At 32.1% G+C, this 19,667-nt stretch overlaps 2 protein-coding genes across 7 annotated transcripts; one reads left to right on the top strand and one right to left on the bottom strand.

The window, feature by feature from the left end:
- Nucleotides 1-14: 14 nt before the first annotated feature.
- On the bottom strand, nucleotides 15-2,965 carry LOC132700547 (zinc finger protein 239-like). 5 transcript variants are annotated; one of them, XM_060667934.1, is made up of 5 exons: nucleotides 2,836-2,965; nucleotides 1,119-1,827; nucleotides 747-1,046; nucleotides 312-589; nucleotides 15-251 (listed from the first exon to the last, which is right to left on the bottom strand). In XM_060667934.1, the coding sequence occupies exons 2-5, from the start codon at nucleotides 1,504-1,506 to the stop codon at nucleotides 39-41; spliced, it is 1,179 nt and encodes a 392-aa protein (XP_060523917.1). In that variant the 5' UTR covers nucleotides 1,507-1,827; nucleotides 2,836-2,965; the 3' UTR covers nucleotides 15-38. The 5 variants fall into 5 exon arrangements, 4 of the variants coding, with proteins under 4 accessions (XP_060523917.1, XP_060523918.1, XP_060523916.1 ...); XM_060667935.1 differs by having other exon boundaries at nucleotides 1,119-1,751; nucleotides 2,836-2,854; XM_060667933.1 differs by lacking the exon at nucleotides 2,836-2,965 and adding an exon at nucleotides 1,883-2,501.
- Nucleotides 2,496-10,526, top strand: LOC132700549 (2-oxoisovalerate dehydrogenase subunit beta, mitochondrial). Of its 2 annotated transcripts, XM_060667939.1 has the most exons (8): nucleotides 2,496-2,628; nucleotides 2,686-2,803; nucleotides 2,860-3,022; nucleotides 3,802-3,957; nucleotides 4,287-4,458; nucleotides 5,002-5,147; nucleotides 5,961-6,047; nucleotides 7,793-8,257. In XM_060667939.1, exons 1-8 carry the CDS (start codon nucleotides 2,499-2,501, stop codon nucleotides 7,931-7,933), a joined length of 1,113 nt encoding a protein of 370 aa, XP_060523922.1. In that variant the 5' UTR covers nucleotides 2,496-2,498; the 3' UTR covers nucleotides 7,934-8,257. The 2 variants fall into 2 exon arrangements, with proteins under 2 accessions (XP_060523922.1, XP_060523921.1); XM_060667938.1 differs by lacking the exons at nucleotides 2,496-2,628; nucleotides 2,686-2,803; nucleotides 2,860-3,022 and adding an exon at nucleotides 3,046-3,369 and having other exon boundaries at nucleotides 7,793-10,526.
- The last annotated feature ends 9,141 nt before the right edge of the window (nucleotides 10,527-19,667 follow it).

The raw sequence follows: 19,667 nt of genomic DNA on the forward strand, positions 1-19,667 counted from the left end.
ATAAAGAGGATAAGAGCATGTAATATTACATTATAAAATTAAAGCTTTGTAACATCACTTTGAACCTGATCTTGCCCAAGTTCCACAGAAAACACTTCCTCATTTTCTTCCTTGTCTTTAATATAACCATGAGACGGCAGCCCTATTCCATGACTTTTCCTGTGTTTTTTCAAACTGGTTGAATCATAGCAACCACGACCACAAATACTACAAATGTAGGGGGTCTCCCCAGTGTGGATTCTAACGTGGACCTTAAAAATGTTTACTTATGGGTAAACTATTTATAGCATAATTAATAAAAGTCTATCCACCTTTAAATTACTCTTGAGTGCGAACATTTTCCCACAGAAACTGCAACAATAAGGCTTTTCTCCACTATGAACCCTCATGTGAACTTTAAGGTGGCCAGATTGGGTGAACAGTTTCTCACAAATTTCACATTTGTATGGCTTCTCCCCTGAATGTACCAACTGATGATTCTTATATGCGCTTCTCTGTCGGAATTTCTTGTTACATTTATCACACTCAAATGGTCTATCTCCGGTGTGTATCCTGGAGTGAGATTCAAGTTGGGAATTTGTAACAAAACCTAAAAATTTTATAAGAAAAATATCCATTTGCATCGTGCAAAATGGAAGAAAATAATTATTGAATTGATGACAAAAAATTGTAACCACCTGAATTATTTCTAAACTAAAAAAATTACAGCTAGTTTGTAGTCTTTTAAGTATAATAAGTATGTATACCTTTGCCACAGTCGTTACACAAAAATTTTTTTTCACGAGGCTCTCCTTGGTGAAGTGTTATATGATTTGCCAAACCTCCTCGGCTGGCAAATATCTTGTGACACACATTACATTCAAGCTGCAGATAAAGCTTTTTGTCTTCATACTTGTCAATTTCCCCATTTATCAGCTTGTGACGGTACACATGTATAAAATGATTAGCATACCTTTTAAAACCTTTTCCGCAATATGTACATATGTAGGGATTGTTACCTGTGTGTATATTCATGTGCTCACTTCTAACATGAGCCCTGGAAAATGCTAAGGTGGGATGCACAAAAATGTAAGCAATTACTGTTCAGATCTGAAGCATTATAAAAAATTGCTACATACCTTTTCCACAAACTTCACATTTGAATGGCTTAATCCCTTTATGGATCAAATTATGTCTTCTTAAATTTTGAACAAATCTAAACCGTTTTCCACAGAATTCACACCCGAATGGTTCCTCTTTTGTATGGCTCCTCATGTGAGCAACTAACTTGTGGTTTTTGTCAAATTTTTTGCTACAAACTGAGCATTCAATTTTGCTGCGAGAGCAGTTTGTACTTTCCTTATAATGATAGTTTAATTTTCGTTTTGTGGTAAATTTTAAACCACAGCTGTTGCATATGCACTTGGTGGAATCCGGTACACAATTCACTGATTTCCTATAGTGTGTACTTAACCCTAACTTTCCAGAACATTGTTTCCCACATGTTTTGCATGAAACTTTTAACATTTCAGGTATGCATTGAGGAGAAATACTATAGTGGCGTGTTAGTGTCTGTTGCTTTGTAAATGATTTTGAACATCTCTCACAATTTAACTGTTTTGATACATTGTTCTCTACTTCATTTCTTGCTATTGAAACTGTTATATCTTCAATGACATTCTCATCCTGATTTTCACAATCAGTTTCATCTTGTTCATTGTTTATATCATTTTGAAGCTTTTGAAACAACTTATGACTTTGTTTTGACTTCTCTATGAGAGAAAAAAAATTAGAGAACTGTGCGTCGCATTCTTGGCATATTTGTTTTGGAAAATCGCCATTTTCAATCTAAAAACAATTAAAATTGTTTCCCAAATTAAATAAAACCTTCATTAGAACTTACATCGATTCCCGAGACAATTTTATACAAATTTTCGAACGCAAAATTGCTGAGAGGAATCAAATTCTCTGAATAGCTTGCACATAAACGACATAAAAAAGGAAAATCTTTAATAGTTATTTGTTTACTGTCCATGGTAAAAAATAATTATAGGTTAAGTTACAATCTTCTTTACACCTGAGTCCCAGAAAATTTCCTAATTCGGTTTTAACCTATGCACAGAATATTAGAACTCGATGGGACTTAAAACTGAACGTCATAAATTAAATGTATACCTAATGCGAACTGAAGGTCAGAATTCGAAAACATTTTTTCATAGGCGTACTCTTGGAGTCCTTATAATTTATTCATTCCTAGCATCTACTTTATTTGAAAATCTAAATTGCAGTTACAAAAAATACATTAGCGTTGCAAAATATTTAATAGTTGTTAATGGTATTCCATTAGCTGGTAAACCGATTGAAGTTTTATTTGTAATGGATACTTAAGCGCGCTCATGCAGTCAGTTGTTGATTCTTTACTGATACCAATGTTACTCGATTTGTTGTTTCCACTTTTAATAGAATTTAAGACTATACAAACGATAAAACTTATTTATTTCGGAGCAAATTAAATCGACATGTCGTTAAACAAAGTGTGGAAAGTAAAAAAACTTTGCCAGTGCATGAACGGCGGAACAGGTTTAAGAAAAATGTTTGAACGGAATTACCATTTTATTTATACACCGGATAAATCAACTTCAGTTGAAGGTTAGGAAGTACTATTTGTTTTAAATAGCAGCCTTTGTAAACGAATGTTGTCTATAGGAAGTCGAACGAAAATGAATATGTTTCAAGCTATAAACAATGCTTTGGACATTGCCCTTCGAAGCGATCCTAAGTCAATTATTTTTGGAGAAGACGTAGGTTTCGGTGGAGTATTTAGGTAAAACAAAAGAAAAATACCATTCAACCTACCTAGTTTCTTCTTTAATCGATTAGATGCACACTGGACTTACAGAAAAAATATGGACGTGACCGGGTATTTAACACGCCACTTTGCGAACAGGGTATAGTGGGATTTGGCATCGGGGCAGCTGTGATGGGACAGACGGCTATCGCAGAAATTCAATTTGCTGACTATATTTTTCCTGCGGTTGATCAGGTATTCACGACGCACTTTTAATTGCATCAGCTTCTTCTAGCGAACAGAAATGGTTATATAAGCAAATAAATAAATATTACTCTGCTTGATTAGAGCGAATTTGTCCGCCTGCTCCCGTTATTTTTTGAACAAAGTAGAAATTTTGAGAATGTATAATTCCAAAATTGTATAGTTTTTTAGGTTATCTTGACGACATCTCCATTGTAGGAGGCACTGCTGCGCCCAACTGACGCAATTTTTTTCACTGGAAGGGTTTTTTTAATGGAAACATGCCCCTATTTTTTTTTTAAGTTGATTACAAACATTTTAACGTGATATGCCCAACGGTGAAAAAAAAATAAATGCAGGCAAGTTATAGTGGTCTGTTAGAACATTGCTAAAATTAAAAAAAAAGTTGAAATACTCATTGGATGACTTCTCTATACGTTATGCAGTGTCCCCAATAATGTTCGCTACATATGGGGATTTCTTTTTATTTGTGAGATCCACTAGTTATTTTCATTCCAAATTTCCTAAAATATAAATCTCTAAACACTTTTTTAAATAACCTTTGTCGATTTGATATAGATTTGATATACAATCATTTTGGGGATTTTTTTTATTAGAAGAGATAAAATCTTGTCGTTTTCGCGAAGCAGAGCGACTACGAAATGGTTAAAAACGAATCCTATTAGAACTTTTTAGGTAGAAACGAGAAATGGGTAATTGTGGTGTAGTTCATATTTTTGGATTTGGCGGAACGTAATAAATTGAACGTGTTCACAATTTATGCTTAATAGATCATAAACGAAGCAGCAAAATATAGATATCGCAGTGGCGACCAATTTGATTGCGGCAAATTGACCATACGAGCGCCATGCGGAGCAGTCGGGCACGGAGCTCTGTATCATTCACAAAGTCCCGAAGCTTACTTTGCTCACACTCCTGGTCTCAAGGTAGGTGACTAAGCATGTAAGTCATGTTGTCTATCAATTTATTTTAAAAAATTTAAGATCGACCTTTTTTAAATAAATAACGAATGCTTTGAAAAATGGCATTAAAATTATTGAAATACAGTTCCTAGGGCTTAGAACAGTGGCGGCGATTTTATATTCGAAACTCCAGAAAATATTTGTGATAAACGACAATTTTAAACTTTATTTGAAGGAATTGGAAGGTTTTCTTTTTAAAACTATGAATCGTGCGCTGCACTCACGCCGCTACTGCTGAAACATTTTCAGTTTAGGGAATGAAAATGAGTACAAATTTTCCCTTACTTGTATAGGTCGTAGTACCGAGAGGACCAATAAAAGCCAAAGGGCTTCTTCTAAGCTGTATACGAGACCCGGACCCGTGTATAGTTTTTGAACCCAAAACTCTTTATAGGGCGGCGATCGAACAGGTACCAGATACCGATTTCCAGTTGCCAATCGGCAAAGCAGACGTTCTGGTTCAAGGTAATGTCAAAATTTGACTTTGTTTACGGGACGTTTAAGACGGTATTGCAAATTTGACACCTATAAACATTTGCTTTAAAATTTCAACTGTTTTGGGGAAATATAATGACATGGTATCCATTTTTACTTAAAGAACTGATTTCAAAACAAAATTATAAAGTAGGTATCCTGTTTGAAATCTCATGTTTTGTTTGTGGGGGTCCATCAACTTTTTTCTTTGATTTGGACTCTGTTTTCTGGGTACGTTCTCTTTTTTTCGTTAAAAAAAAAACTTTTTCGTAGCGTATAAAAAATCGTAAACAATTATTATTTGTATTTAAAACTTATGAATTTCACGTTCAAATTTTTGGGTCTTTCGGAAAATAGAAATACGCGCAAGCCAGCTGATTAAGTTTTTCTGGAAGTTTATGACGGATATGCTTAATATTCACGGTCTGTCTCCCTATGCAGCGGTTTACAGGGTTTTCGGATGCAATCATTTTCGCGTTCGCGTTTTTGTTTACAGCGCAAATATGTAAGAATATGGCAAAATTTGGTTTACAGGCAGTGATATTACTCTCATCGGATGGGGGACTCAAGTTCATGTCCTGAAAGAAGTCGCAGATATCCTGCGGGACGAGTTTAAGGTGTCCGCTGAGGTTATCGATCTGGTGTCGATTTTACCTTGGGATCGCGACACCGTTTGCAAGGTGAGCAAAATTTTATTTTTCGTTATACCACCATCTAGCGATGCTTATACGAAATGTTGGGAAAAATATTTCGTAGGACTAAAATAATACCAATTTGTAGGACGGGAACAACTTTCTAAAGAGGACCTCAATTTGTTTTCATTGCCTTTTTTTCTTTCAGAGATATGTTGCACAAAATGATTTGTAATTGCTAATCGTATAAAGAAATGCATTTTTGTACAAATTTTCCCAATTTAGGTAGAGAAAAATTACTATAATTTTGACAGTTGTTTCATGTTTTCATTGTCTGACCTACAAACAAGGATAAATTTTACCGATCTGATATTCAATGAAACCTAATATTTCATCAGAACGATTTTTAACGCGGATGTAACTGACATCACACGAAAATTAATAATTTTGTTAGTGATATATAATTATAAGTAATATTTTTGCATATAATATTTTTAAAATTGACGCAAAATGTTCCTACATAAAATATTAAAATATGTGTGTTTGAATGCTGAGTTTTTGAGCTTAACAATACTTTTAAAATAATTATATCAAAAAGTTAACGCGTCGCTTCTTCCTTGATATTCGAAAGCGTGCTTTAAATGATGGTTTACGCTTTGCACTAATACAACAAAAACTGATGCTGAAATTATAAATAAAAAACATGTTCCAGTAAAAAAATATTTTCTAATCGCTGGTGGAACCGTAATTAAAACTATCGCTAAATTTACGTATTAAAATATGTACCTAGACAAGTACCAATAGCTAGTAGATACTGAATACCTTTCTACTAGTTTCTACTATCAAAACTCCTTTTTCCAGTCGGCCACCAAAACCGGAAGAGTGGTTATAGCTCACGAGGCGCCGTTAACTTCAGGATTTGGGGCGGAACTGGCGGCAACGATTCAGGTAAACATATACAAGGTTGCGAGATAGAAATTAATAAGAAAATCCAAAAATATATTTGGTATTTTTCGTAGAAAATACTGCATCACCTGAAAATAGTGTATAGTGACACTCTAATACTGGAGTAAAACTTTTACAGGAGACTTTATGTAATGTAATTTATATAATATCTAAAGCACTTATTATCAAATTTATTGTTGCTTTTGTTGTTCCAAAAATTTATTAGTATTCACCTACCAGGTTCAAATTCATCTCTTGATAACCGATTTTTCAAATATACTATACATTCGCAAGGATCGTACAATCTAAAATAGTGGTAGTTGGCTTTTTCTTTCTTTCTTTAATTTCGCTTACGTGTCTTGAATTTTTATTTTAAACATTCTTAAATATTTTCGAATGAAAATCTAATTTATCCTCATGCCCCCATCCGACTGAAAATAAATCTGAAAGCAATTCGTTTCCTTTGTTTCATTTGCTGAACTTTTTTTCACGTTCGATTTTGGACACATTTCGCCATCGAAGCGGTTTTTTATTTTCAAAAGCTGTTATTGTCGATGGAAATATGGCCGCGGCATTTTTAATTATATCATGTTGGCACGTTTTTTGCGTTTGCATTTGCTGACGCCCATAGAATAACGCACAAAGAAGTCATAACATAGAACAGGATTTCAATATTTTATTTATACACAATAGTGAACTCGATCTAAACTGGAATGGCAACGGCTTGATAGAAAATTGAGGCTTATTTGACAATCGAAAAAGATGCAATAGAGATTATTGTTTTTTCTCTTATTCAGATAAATGTGGGAATTCGGTGTTATCATTGTTTTATCACTTTTTTAAATATTTGCAAAACATAAGTCTTATAGCCATCAAATGTCTTATTAAAAATTCAAAAAAACCTATATAAATTGATATAAATCTTTAGCTTACCTAATTCTGTAAAGGAGATAGATGAACAAATTTCAATTTATATATTTCATTTATATAGCAACTCGATGAGTTATTATGTATTTATAAAACAAAATCAGATCGGTGTAAATGCTTCACCCACCATAAAAAAACTTTCTTTTGCAAATTATATATACCTTACTACTGCAACAATTTGCAACACAAGGATTTACCTTACCTTTTCAAAAAATTATTAGTGACAACCGTGTCACAATGATTTAATTTAAAGAAAGATAAATTACAAATAAGATTTGATTCACATTTCATATTGTCTGCTTTACCATGACCATCTTAGTTCGAGAGACGCGCTGCAAATCATCAGTTATTTTGTACATCTTATTTCTTTTATGGAGCAAACTTTAAATATAAATTTTAATTGTCAATTTCCAAGTCAATTGTTGATAAATTGGTGGATGTACAAAACATAATTTTAGTATTTTTGAATTTCAAAGATTGTTTTTTTTCAAAGATTTGGGAAAAGTTTAAGAGTTCGTTTCCAAGACATATAATATAATTTTTGAAAGAAAAATAATTGAAAAAACACAATACTGTGTCTATACAATTTGTAGTAGTGTGACTTTTTTAACTAAGACTGAGAGTTGGTTATTTAGCTACAAACACGATGAATATCAAAAAACGAAAAAGAAATTTGTATAAATATTTTTTATTATCCTACAGTAAAAAAAGTGAAACTCAAAATATTGCCTTTTTAAACGTTTTGTTTGTTTGTAAAAATATCCGAAATATTTTGTGATGAAAAAAAATTGATTTTCCATACTTTTTTTACATTATTTCAGGAAGAGTGCTTCTTGAAACTCCAAGCGCCTGTATCTAGAGTCACCGGTCCTGATACGCCCTTCCCTCATGTGTTCGAACCCTTCTATTTGCCCACCAAATGGCGCTGCGTGGATGCAGCTTTAAAATTGCTCAACTATTAGGAAATTTATTGTTTTTTTTTTTGCGTTACCTCGAAAAATTTGTGAATGAATACAAAGAAATGTTGTTGTTGCTCTCGGCTGTTTTTGTAACGCAAGTATCTACATCCGCATGGTAATTGTTGGTTATTAAGTTAATGACATATTTCGTCGATATCGAAAACCTTCATTAATACCCTATGTGAATCACAAACCTTAGACTACCTGTTCCAATCACAATTTAAGATTCTTTACTGAGTCATTCCATGTTGACCGTTTCAAAAAATAAAAAGTTCGGTGCTTTCGGTTTACCTTTTACATCTGCTGATATCGTGCCCTTGCGGGATTTTTATGCCGAGTCAAGTGACCGGACAAGGTCGCTAATATATCGAACGATTTGTTTGTGAGCAAAAAAAATAATGCGTAAATATGCATGTACGAGTAAAAGTTGAAACACAGTTTTTTAGCGTAGGTATCGCCGACAAAATTTGCGCAATTCTTTTACGAATGGCACAAATTTATAAGAGCGACGTTGTGTGGCGCGTTTTTGCTTAATGCTTATTTACATTTTGTCGTAATTTTTGTTACCACGACGATCCAAACTACAATTTTATTTCAAAATGTGAAACTCGTATTTTTAGAAAACGATTTTTTATTTATAACACAAGTAACACAATTCTTACTACGGCAAAGCGACTTCAAGACTGTCCTATCTTATGATTAGCGCGCGTATTTATATAATTAAAGCTGCTGAATAAGCATATGTCTCGTATTACTATTCTTTATTAACATAAGTGGCCATACTGAGATGGACCATTTAATATGCGCGTGCGCGGTAATTTGAAATCTCGTTATCAACTAATAACTAGCCTAACTAACCAATATAACTAGCGGCGTTCAGCAAACAACATGGCCGCCGACAGTTCTTCAATTATACAAGTTTCAGTTTAGATGTAGCATTTTTACCGCAGTATTTTCTTAAAATATGCCCGAATCTCGTTGAATATTCTGGGAGAATTACTTGAGTGTGAAGAAAAAAGCCCAAAATGCAAGTTAGTGGTGAAAACATGCCTAAAAGCCTATTTTTATGCAATTTGTTGCGGTGACTACGTAACTTGTATAACAATGAAGCAATTTCGGGCGAAAAGTTGCACTGACTTGGTAATTTTTGTAGCAGTTTCTTTCTAACTAACTAAAAATTTAAATTATTAAGAATTACGTAAGGGCAAGTTAATTTTTTTGCATTATTATGATCTTCTTTTCTTTTTTTTTTCAAAGAAACTCCCACAGGCTACTTCTGGATTCCTCCTGTGTCGGTTTTTGCTGAGTCGAAATTGCTGACGTTTCTCCAATCATCTTGTTGGCTTCTTCAGAGATTGACTGAAACTGAAAAAAAACTTATGATCTTCATTTGGATGAGATATCTCGGAAAATCAATATAGAGTGAGTTCAGTAACTTGTTGGTCGCTGCAACCTTGATTTTATTTGTCGAGAATCCCAACCCATGCAACAAACTGCAGCAACTAGAAAAGGTATCAAGTCGTAGCTTTAAATCGCAGCAATTTATTGCAACTTCAACATCAGGCTGAACTATGAGAAAATACCAGAGTTGTCCGAACGCATTAATTTTAATAGGGCCACTATATTATCTAACAGCTAGATGCTACGGCAAACAGCCAAATATTTAGCTATTTAGCTAATGTAAAATAATCAGTATATATTTTCTTACCAATGCTAATAATACAGCAAAACTTGTTTTCAAACCATACGAACTGTTATTCGAATTCTCACTTACCAATAAGAATCAACGTGGCCGCCAACAATTACTGAATTCACCAGTTTTCAATTTGGATATGGATCATAACCGCCTGGGGCGCATACATTCTGCAGTATTTTCGGCCCCTATATTAATTAATATTTAAATATATTTTTTTAAATTGTTTTCATTTGCAAAAATTTCAAACTTGAGAAACTCTTTTCAAACTATGTTTCGTTGAGATACTGTACTTAATCGTTCATTGTAACGGAGGCAGTGCAAAATCTCTTTCTCCAGACGAAATTTATTTTCAGTAATTGGTTCATTGTTCATTATTTTTAATATAATTAAATCCAGTGGCGGCTCATGGGACAGATTTTAAGGCGGAAAAAAAGTTATTTTAACCAAAAACGGAGAATTATTAATTTTCTTAATTATTTGTTCATTACAAATTTCAAGCATGCCCTTAAATATCGAATAATTTCTTGGGTGTTCATTTTCACTATATTCATTATATATTTACACAATAAACAGAATCTAATTGAGCCCTAATAACGCAAATTCCGTTCAATTACGAATGTGGCTTTTAGAATTTTTATATCTTTATTTTCAAACTTAATGCTCTGGTTATTCCAATTTTACTTTCGCGTTCGACGGCATTTCCATTGTATTTTTTTATCATTATGACGGTGGGAATGCGAAATATGATTCTTTTTGTAAGATAAATGAAAATATTTTTTATACTATTTAATTACTGTAAATTTTGGAGCTCTGCAGAACTGTAGCGCACATAAAATATTAAACACTGTTTCTATATTTTGTAAGCAACGTCAAATACGTCAATTTTAAGGCGACGGTGGGTGCACAGCTGGTAACATAATTTGAAGAAAAGTATATATTCTATTCCAAAAAATATAGAATTAAATGTTTCGACAGTATTGTATTTTTATTTATTTTTTCATATAATAGATCATAGATAAATAAATAGATATTGCAGAGTGCGAAATATTATATTTTTTTATCTGTTTTATCATCTAGTTATTCCTAAAAAAACAGATTTCACAGAGTTGAGCGTCTCTAGACTTTGCTTGCCTCTATGTTCATAGAAACGTTCCTGTTCATCGTTTTTAAGACGTTTTTAATTTGGTTCATTATGGTTCAGAAAAACGGATTCTAAAATTTAAGGATTAAAAAACTTGTCTCAAAACATATTTGGTTGAAAAATATCTTTAAAAAATTTCGTAGCATTTAGTGATTTATTTTTAAGCTATAGAGGAATGGAGTAATAAAGTAATTCAATTTATTCAAATGAAAGAAGAGCACACGACTTTAGCATTACTCTCAGTTATTTTGCTTGGTTTAAATATTTTATAGGATTCATCTTAACATCTATTCCGACCATTATCCTAAAATTGCAATTTTTCATATCCGGTCACGACAGTGTTAAAGCTGACGTCTAGTGACACTTTGTTCACTAATGATCAGTGCATAATTGGATATCAAAATAGGTAGTAAAAAAGCGCGTATCACAATCAGACATCTAAAAACGTTAAAAATCAAGTATGCTTCGACTTTTAACCTGTTAAAATAGTATCCGTATTTACTATTACTATCGAAAACTTCTGAACGGGCCCCATTAGCATAGCGAACGGATATGGTTTTTACATAAAAACGTGGTAAAAATTTCATCAAGGCCTCCCGCGGATAGGTGTGGCTCAAAACTTTACAAATAAGATTGTCTTGAGTTTATGCTTCACTTTACGATTTAAACAACTATCACCGTCGAACGCTGACGGCGTTACGTAATGCTCGCTTACCGAATAGATCACTGAACTTAATGGAATAGAACTAATGAGCAAAGTTCATTTTTTTAGCTTGGGCTTGCCGAGGGAATTTCGTAGCTAAAATATGTATGGCCTGCAGTTTTGCCACGGTGACAACATCAACGGCGAAGGTTGTTGTCGGGTACATTTTGCACAGCAATTTTTTGCCGTTTTTCAAAAACGTTTCTAGTCATAGCTGTAAAGCTCTGCTTTTTCGGAATACTTTATCTAAAACCATGTTTTTCTACTTTTATTAAATATTTAAAAATGGCCAAAAAATATAGTTTATAAACACCGTTTTTATTATTTTGTCAGCTGAAAGAATTAATTTGTTTCGGCTGGAGAACTTTCCTTTTTAACATTTGTGAGTTTAACAAAAGAAGATAATTTTTTTTTTACAGAAATAGACTTTTGAAATAACAAATCTACGATAAAGCAATTTTTTCATTTTTCAGAATCGGGAGAAAATATAAATATATAAATATAAATAATAATATTTAAAAATTTCGAATGTAATGCTAGAAGTACAATATTTTTAAAGCATATAGCTTAATAGTTATCAACGGAAAATTTGATTTTGATTTTTTATATTGCACACCCCATCAATGATGATGGATGATTAAAAAGAAAATTACCCATCCAAAAATGTAGCACAGTCCTTCTCTTTTGTAGAAGCAGGAGTTTCCATTTAAAATTGTCCAATCTAGCGTAAGATTTTCTATTATCTATTTTCAATCCTTTGCTACATATTCTTTGAAAAATTCACTAAATGACTAGATATAGAGCTGGGATCTCAGTTTTTAAGTTATTTATTTAGAGTTTTTAATAATAAACAAGTTTCACTTGTTTTTGTAGTGAAATCCTACAATTACTCGCATGTAAAGTTTGTGCGATATTAAGCTTTCCGAAATGGGAAAAATTGTTTTTGCCTGCGTTTTTTCGAAAACATTTTCGCACCCGCTTATCTACTTATTATATTTATTATATCCATTGTTCTCCCCGATGTTACCGGTTGTTTGGGGGCCACACTAATAGCTTTCAATTGCTGAAAAATATTCTGCATTTTAATAGATAATATAGAAAAAGGTGAATTTTTTTGTTTGGTGTTTATAAACATTGTGGGTAGGTTTTAAGGCGGTAACGAAAATGCCATTCCTTGCCGTTATAAAGCTTATTTATGGTTTATAAAGGTAACGGCAACCTCTCAGTTACAAACAAATGGGGAGTAAAATTTTTATATGAAACTAAAATTTGGTCACGGTTACATTTATAAGATTTATGAGAGTTCTCAGGTTTTGTAAAAAATAGATATGCGATTCGTAATCGTTACCAATATAAGATAAAAAATGTAAGTTGGATTAGTTAGTTAGTTAATACCAGACCGTGATTTTTTCGCTTGTAGTGTGTTAACGTGAGTGATCTTTGGTGGATATCGGCGCTACGCAGAGAGAAATTTTTCCTTGAGCTGAATTAAATCGTTTTAATAACACACTTTACGAAAAAATTAATTACAAGTATAAAATTACGTTCACAGTAAATAAATGTTTGTTGAGACAAAATTGATTATATCTTGATTTTAATTGTTTTAAATGAAATATTTAATTGAATACTCCACATTCATTTTGTAAATTATATTTTTATTGCGCCAATAATGTTTTGCTGAAATTTTTAACAAATCGTCATTAACAAAATATATATTATATAATTTTTTCCCTGAATTACAATACAATACTTACAATTAATACTATTATTTACGTTTAGTATTAACTGGAAGATAAAAATTATTGCTTGGAATGAAGCGAAAAAGTAACCGGTGTTTTTGGACATTCAGACGGGAACAAGAACTGATACGCTGCCGGGCGCACGGCGCCATATGAATGTAGTTAATAGATAAATTATTATTTGAATATTGAATATTGAATTCAAAGAATATAATAGATCCCTCAAACTTGGTAAGTTTAGTGAACCTATTGTTGTTCAAGTAAAGGTTTGTTTCTATTGAAGAAAATAAATTTAAAGTATGGGTTATTTTAGACATCTGCTCAGATTGAAGAAACTATAAGTGCAAAAAGGGAGAAAGTAAGAAAACACCATTGTAGAAGTTCCTACAGTAGATTATACCTGTATTGCTCTTGCTCTTGGAAATGAATACCTCTGGATATCGTAGGTTTTATACTATCATGCACCACAACTATTTATAGAGAATATTTTTTACTAGGCAATACAAAAGTTGCCTAGATTTTGCCGAAATTGTAAAATTACTGGTTTGCCATTCACTGGTGACCGATTCAAATGACACGAAGAAACCGACCTGAAGATAGCCAAAACGTCGACTTGAAATAAATATTTCACTTTTGTTAGTTCAACGAAAAGTTCTCGCAAATAAATAATAATTGTACCTAGTATGCCCCTTTTCTTCACATATATTTTAGTTGAGATACGAATTAAAAAAAAAGATTCCCCCAATTCGATATATAATTGCTCGATACGAATTAAATTATTTCATTAGAACAAATGTGCGTTATTTTCGAGAACTAATTCTTTTTCTCTGTGTACATGTTATTAAATTTATTGTTTCCATAGAAATAGACTAAAGAAAATCAGAGATGCTTACTAAACTTTCATATAAAATTTGAATTTATGAAACGGGCAATGCAAAATGCCACGCAACTAATCAACACCCATTTAATAACGTTTCTTGAACGGACACGAGACCGTTGGCGGCAATATACGTAAGTAAAATAAATGACGATGTTCCAAAATTAGGTTATAAAAATTGCCATTACGACACCGTTAACGAAAATATTTTAATTAGAATACGAGAAAGGAATAATACGCGATAATGATGGCATTTTTGCGAGTCAGCGTTTTCATAATTTAACAAGAAAACGTCACGAAGAGAATGTTGCCCATTTTCTAAGATGCTTGTTCTTCCGCGTTTTATTTACGAGACAACCAAAGAGAACTGCGTCACAGAACCGTAACGGATTTATTGCAAATATGCAAATATCTAGGGTAATGTATGCTTATAATGCGTATGTATTTTTTTGGGTCGATTTATCGGAAATTTGTTCACGGCTTATCGACAGTAAGAGCTTGGTTTTCGCGTAAAGATTTTTCTTAAACCAATTTAAGAAATAGTAATAGTAGTAGTAATAGCAATTCGATTCCCCATTGGTTATCGTCCAAGTTTCTCGAGCTCATCGCTTTGCGAACTCCCTCGTGCCATATTCTTTTTCTTTTTCTTTCGATGTTGTCTTTGTTCCCGAATACTTTCATTTCGATAACATTCATAGTCAGTCCCCAATCTTCATTGGTTTCTTTTAGTTTGCGTGCCATATATTCTAGATCTTCTTTATCCCCTTCTATTACTGCCTGATCGTCTGCAAACTGTACATTTTTATTTCCATTTTAGTAAGACTTCTTTATAATAAATTTTAAAAAGTGTTGGTGATATACAGCTCCCCTGGCGAAGGCCCTTTCTTATGCAGAAATCTCTGGACAGTCTATTTATTGTTTTTATTTTTGAAGTGGAGTTTATTATAAATATATAATTAATAGAGGTGCCTCGCAATGCTTTCCAGAGCCTGCTCGAAATCGAAATGCACCTTGATCTTCTTCTATAAACTCTGCCTCTATTAGATATCTTAATATCCTTCCATATAAGCTGCTTATGCCACTTTCCATTGACTGGGAACTTTCTGGCCATTCAGGCACTTGTTAAAGATCTGCTCTAAGGCTGTCATTAGTTTCCGCAGTAATTAAGTAATAGTAATAATTTCTAATGAAGATCATCAGTGTACCAAACACAATACAGAAACTAATTTATCATACATAATGAATATCGAAAGCGCTGCAAAGGTACAAAATAAAAATATCTTAATTCCAACCCTACCTTAACCTAATATAATTAAAAGTAATTAAATGATCTCAAAATATTTAACATTTAGAGTTTTAACCCAGCTCAAGATTGTGTAATGCTCTTAATGCTTCTTTTATACTAATTTTCGATTAATATTAACAGTGGGGTATTGTTTACATTACAAGCTGAATATGAGCACTTGAGTGCTCGAAACATTTACTAACATTTTGATTTTACATTAAATTAGCGTTTAAGAAGACAAGGTCGCTTCTTTTCTCTTGAAATATATGTAAATTGGTTGCAATGAGCAAATTAAGGGAAGCCGATGAAAACACAAAAATACAAACAAACATAAAAATGTATAATAAGCATTACAAATTTCCACCAGACCTAAATATGTATTCTAGAATTCAGGAGAGATGACGATCACGTTAGTGTACACCAAGCGTATTCTTATGGCATTTACTGGTGTCATGATTAGGATTTAGTCGTCATATTTCCTGATTTCGAGTATATATTAAATACAATTTTTTAAATAGGTGAAACCAACAACAATAATTGGTAAACTTCAAAACTTTGCAGTAATTACAAATTTGATTTGATTTTTTTTTTTTGCTTTTTGCTTATTTCTCAATCGAATATTTATTCGATATTTTGTTGGACTTCCAAAACATCATCATCAAAAAAATAATGATAGTTCGTAAACTTCTAAACTCAAAAATTAAAATTGAAAATTTAGCGTTAACAGTGCTGTTACCATAACAAATACTTTTAACGACACAATAAACGACACTTTAGTCACAAGTTTGATTTGGCTTGAGCGGATCAAGTGATTAATAAACGAGTGACACAAAAAATGCATCAGCGTGTTGCGTACTAACACAATTAATTTTTCGATACCTTTTTGCAAAACAACTTGAATACTGACGTGTGACGTGGCCATCAGAACTAACAAAAGTAACTTTGTACGCACGCTTGATCAATGCATAATTGGCTAAAGTAGGTAGTGGAAAAAGAACTTTCACTTTTTAAGGACCCCACGCTATCTTTATGCGCCGAAGTATTAAAAGTTTATATTAATTTTGAACTTTTCAATTATTTATTAATTTAATTATTCACTAATGATTTACTATGAATGTACGACAAACCTTCTATGCTGAAAATGCAGGCACATTTGAAACAAATTCAAGCTTTCTGTGAGAAAATGTTATAAGCTCCTGAAGTGAACCATATTTAAGGCCTCTATATAATCTAGTAGCGATATGGACGCTGGTGTCTTTAAATTGTGATCGTGAGAGTTTTGTTAACATGGAATTAGTTCCAGACGATCATGGGGTGGAAACTTTTTTAGATTGTCACCCGGTATCTTACCGTACACGCTATGGTAATTGCAGTTTATGATTAGATCTTCGGCGTTTTCCGTATATGGCGCCTTAGATGATTTTTTTCTACGCAAAGAACTTTCCAATAGATTAAGAGGCAGCTATCATAATTACGGCTCTGCGTGTACCGTTCACTTCGTATAGTCTTATGAAAATGAAAGTTCAGAGCGAATATATGCCCTTTTAAATAAACAATTACTTAAAAATATCACCTCTCCGGTTATCTAACGACGATCGTTTACGGTGACTGCGCTATTGTTTTTTTCTTATAGCTATCTGAACGTAAATCAAATAGTACCAACAAAATGTTCGTCTTCGTCGAAGACATTCCTTTTACTTTTGCGATTTATAAAATAGAAATTTTAGAATGAACCTTTAAAATCTGTTGGAATGCCAATAAATGAAAAAATATGCATCGTAACATAATCTGACATACAAAAATATTCAATTATTGGGCTATAAATTTAGAGAAAATATGGATCGTAAAAAGTTTGGAAGGTAACGGTAAAATGATGTAATTTTGTTGTTATTGTTCAAATTGTGATTTTTTCTAATATTTTTCGTCTACTCACTAATTACTTTTAGTAGTTTTAGTTAGTTTTAGTAGTAGTTTATTAAAATTGTTAAAATTATTTGTGACTGTTTCTTAGCTGAATAAAGACATTATTATTATTCTTATTATACTAACATCGACATTCATTGGCCATGTGAAACTTTAAATTTATTACATTTTAATTTTACTGGCACAATTATTGGCCATTCTTGGTATTATATATAAAAAGGTTACAAAAAATTCAAAATTTTTGTGTACGACCAATATATGGTATTAGGCAGAGGCAGAGAGTTTCCCATGAAGAGTTGGTATGGTTTTCTATGATTCAGCGGCGTTGTCTGCATTCAGTATGTCTCTTTTATAAGATAACATAATATGTTCATAACATAAATATTCGTCGACAATATTTGTTGTAATCACAAAATAATATATTATGCAACAATTGTGGTAAATGACTTTTGAGTTACGAGTTTATTTGGCACAAGTGGAGCAAGTTATTAATAAACGAGTTACTGAAAAAGTTTACCAAACCTACTATAGGTTTTCGACCACCGTGAGTTTTTGAGTACATTTTTGAAAAACAACATGAAAACATTCACTGACATGACTGTCACAATTGACAAACTTTAAAATTCAAGCCATGCGAAAACATGCGATGGTTCCCAAACCCGTGCGGTAATATCCCGGAAATTTCCGAAGTGGCTCGGATCCATGCGACAAGAAAGTCACGTGCTAAAGTGACGCTTCCCGCAAGCTAGATCGCTGTATAATTAGGTATTTTACAGAAGGGAGTAGAAAATAGTATATTACGGCATTTAACTGACGAGTTTGTTTGGCACGAGCGGATCGCAGCGAGTGTTTAATAAACGACTGAGATGAACAGTTTAACAATTTAAAAATAATAACAGATTCTCGGGTTACTAAATTTCGGACCATTGAAACAAAATATTCACTAGTTGCCATTAGACCTATTATTATTGGATATGTGATATAAATAACCGAATGAAAACAATTTTAAAACGTTATGTTGTTTATTGAACTTTTACAATTGATCATTAAGTAATTTATTTAAAGAAAAATTGTCCAAGGATAGAGCATTTATGAGGATTACATTTTTAAAATGGTATAAGCAAGAAAAATCAGGATCTAGCCTTCAATTTTGTTTTGTTTGATATTGATGAGACATGGATATTTGAAAATCGTACAATTGGTCTTGACAAAATATGAATATAAAAACTGTAAAAGCAACTAAAGTTCATGCGAAACTGCGAAACTTAAATTATAAATGTCACTTTACTTACTGATTAGTTAGATTTTAATTTTAGCTTATAGCACATAGTATTTAAGTTGTCTGATATATTGCATAACATTTTTGGGTGTATTAGTTTTTGGGTAAATTTTTGCAAAACAACACAAATACATTTAATGACACGACCATCAGAATTGACCGTGCGGTAAAATCTCCGAAATCATCGGATTGCTCCCAAACCGGTGCGGTAAAACCCAGGAAATGTGTAATTAGGCATTTTACCCACGGGAGTAGAAAATATATATATATATATATATATATATATATATATATATATATATATATATATATATATATATATATATATATATATATATATATATATATATATATATATATATATATATATATATATATATATATATATATATATATATATATATATATATATATATATATATATAATCAAATAATGATCAATCATATATCATATCAGCCAAAAGCGAACGAACAAAACACAGACCCAGCTGTGAATTTATAACAGAATAATATGTGGGCATTTATTTGGATGGTTGTTCCCTAATAATAATAATAGTCGTGACAACACATCTTTTTCTTCTCTTCCTTTTCTTAGCATTTCCCATTTCTTTCTTTTCTCTTTATTACTAATTACTGAATCTCTTCTGTTGAGCCATTAATGTTAATTTTTTAGGCTTGCTCAACAGCACCTTTTGGCATGTATAATTTGTAGTTTGTGATAATAAACTTTATTATTATTATTATTAATCATTACCAGTTTATTTTTATGTTACCAAAATACATAAACTATGAAAACTTTGTTGATTAAAAATACGTTTAACATAAATTTATACACGTCCCTCGAAACAGAGCATAGAATATGAGGAGGCAAACAATCCAAAACATCTCGATCTAGCGCTCAATTCATTTCAAGAACTTTTCAGTAACAAGCAAAACAATTGCAATTGCAAATTATTAATGATTAAGTGGATATCAAATTTTGAAAACTGAAAATATTTATCAAAACTGACAAATAATGACAAAAATTGTGGTTTCGACTGATTGATACCTGTGAGTTGATGAAATAATTCGTACACCATTCGACCCTTTAAATC

Source organism: Cylas formicarius, unplaced genomic scaffold (genome assembly GCF_029955315.1).
Source record: "Cylas formicarius isolate icCylForm1 unplaced genomic scaffold, icCylForm1.1 PGA_scaffold_4__25_contigs__length_36172078, whole genome shotgun sequence".
Classification (NCBI taxonomy): Eukaryota; Metazoa; Arthropoda; class Insecta; order Coleoptera; family Brentidae; genus Cylas; species Cylas formicarius.

Excerpts from the sequence above, each read along its gene's own strand:
- LOC132700547 (XM_060667933.1), bottom strand. The coding sequence starts at position 2,014 with ATGGACAGTAAACAAATAACTATTAAAGATTTTCCTTTTTTATGTCGT. Across the intron at positions 1,047-1,118 it reads ATGTGAAGTTTGTGGAAAAG|CATTTTCCAGGGCTCATGTT; the intron begins GTATGTAGCAAT and ends ATCCCACCTTAG. Across the intron at positions 590-746 it reads GTGTAACGACTGTGGCAAAG|GTTTTGTTACAAATTCCCAA; the intron begins GTATACATACTT and ends TAAAATTTTTAG.
- LOC132700549 (XM_060667939.1), top strand. The coding sequence starts at position 2,499 with ATGTCGTTAAACAAAGTGTGGAAAGTAAAAAAACTTTGCCAGTGCATG. Across the intron at positions 4,459-5,001 it reads AGCAGACGTTCTGGTTCAAG|GCAGTGATATTACTCTCATC; the intron begins GTAATGTCAAAA and ends TTTGGTTTACAG. Across the intron at positions 5,148-5,960 it reads ATCGCGACACCGTTTGCAAG|TCGGCCACCAAAACCGGAAG; the intron begins GTGAGCAAAATT and ends TCCTTTTTCCAG.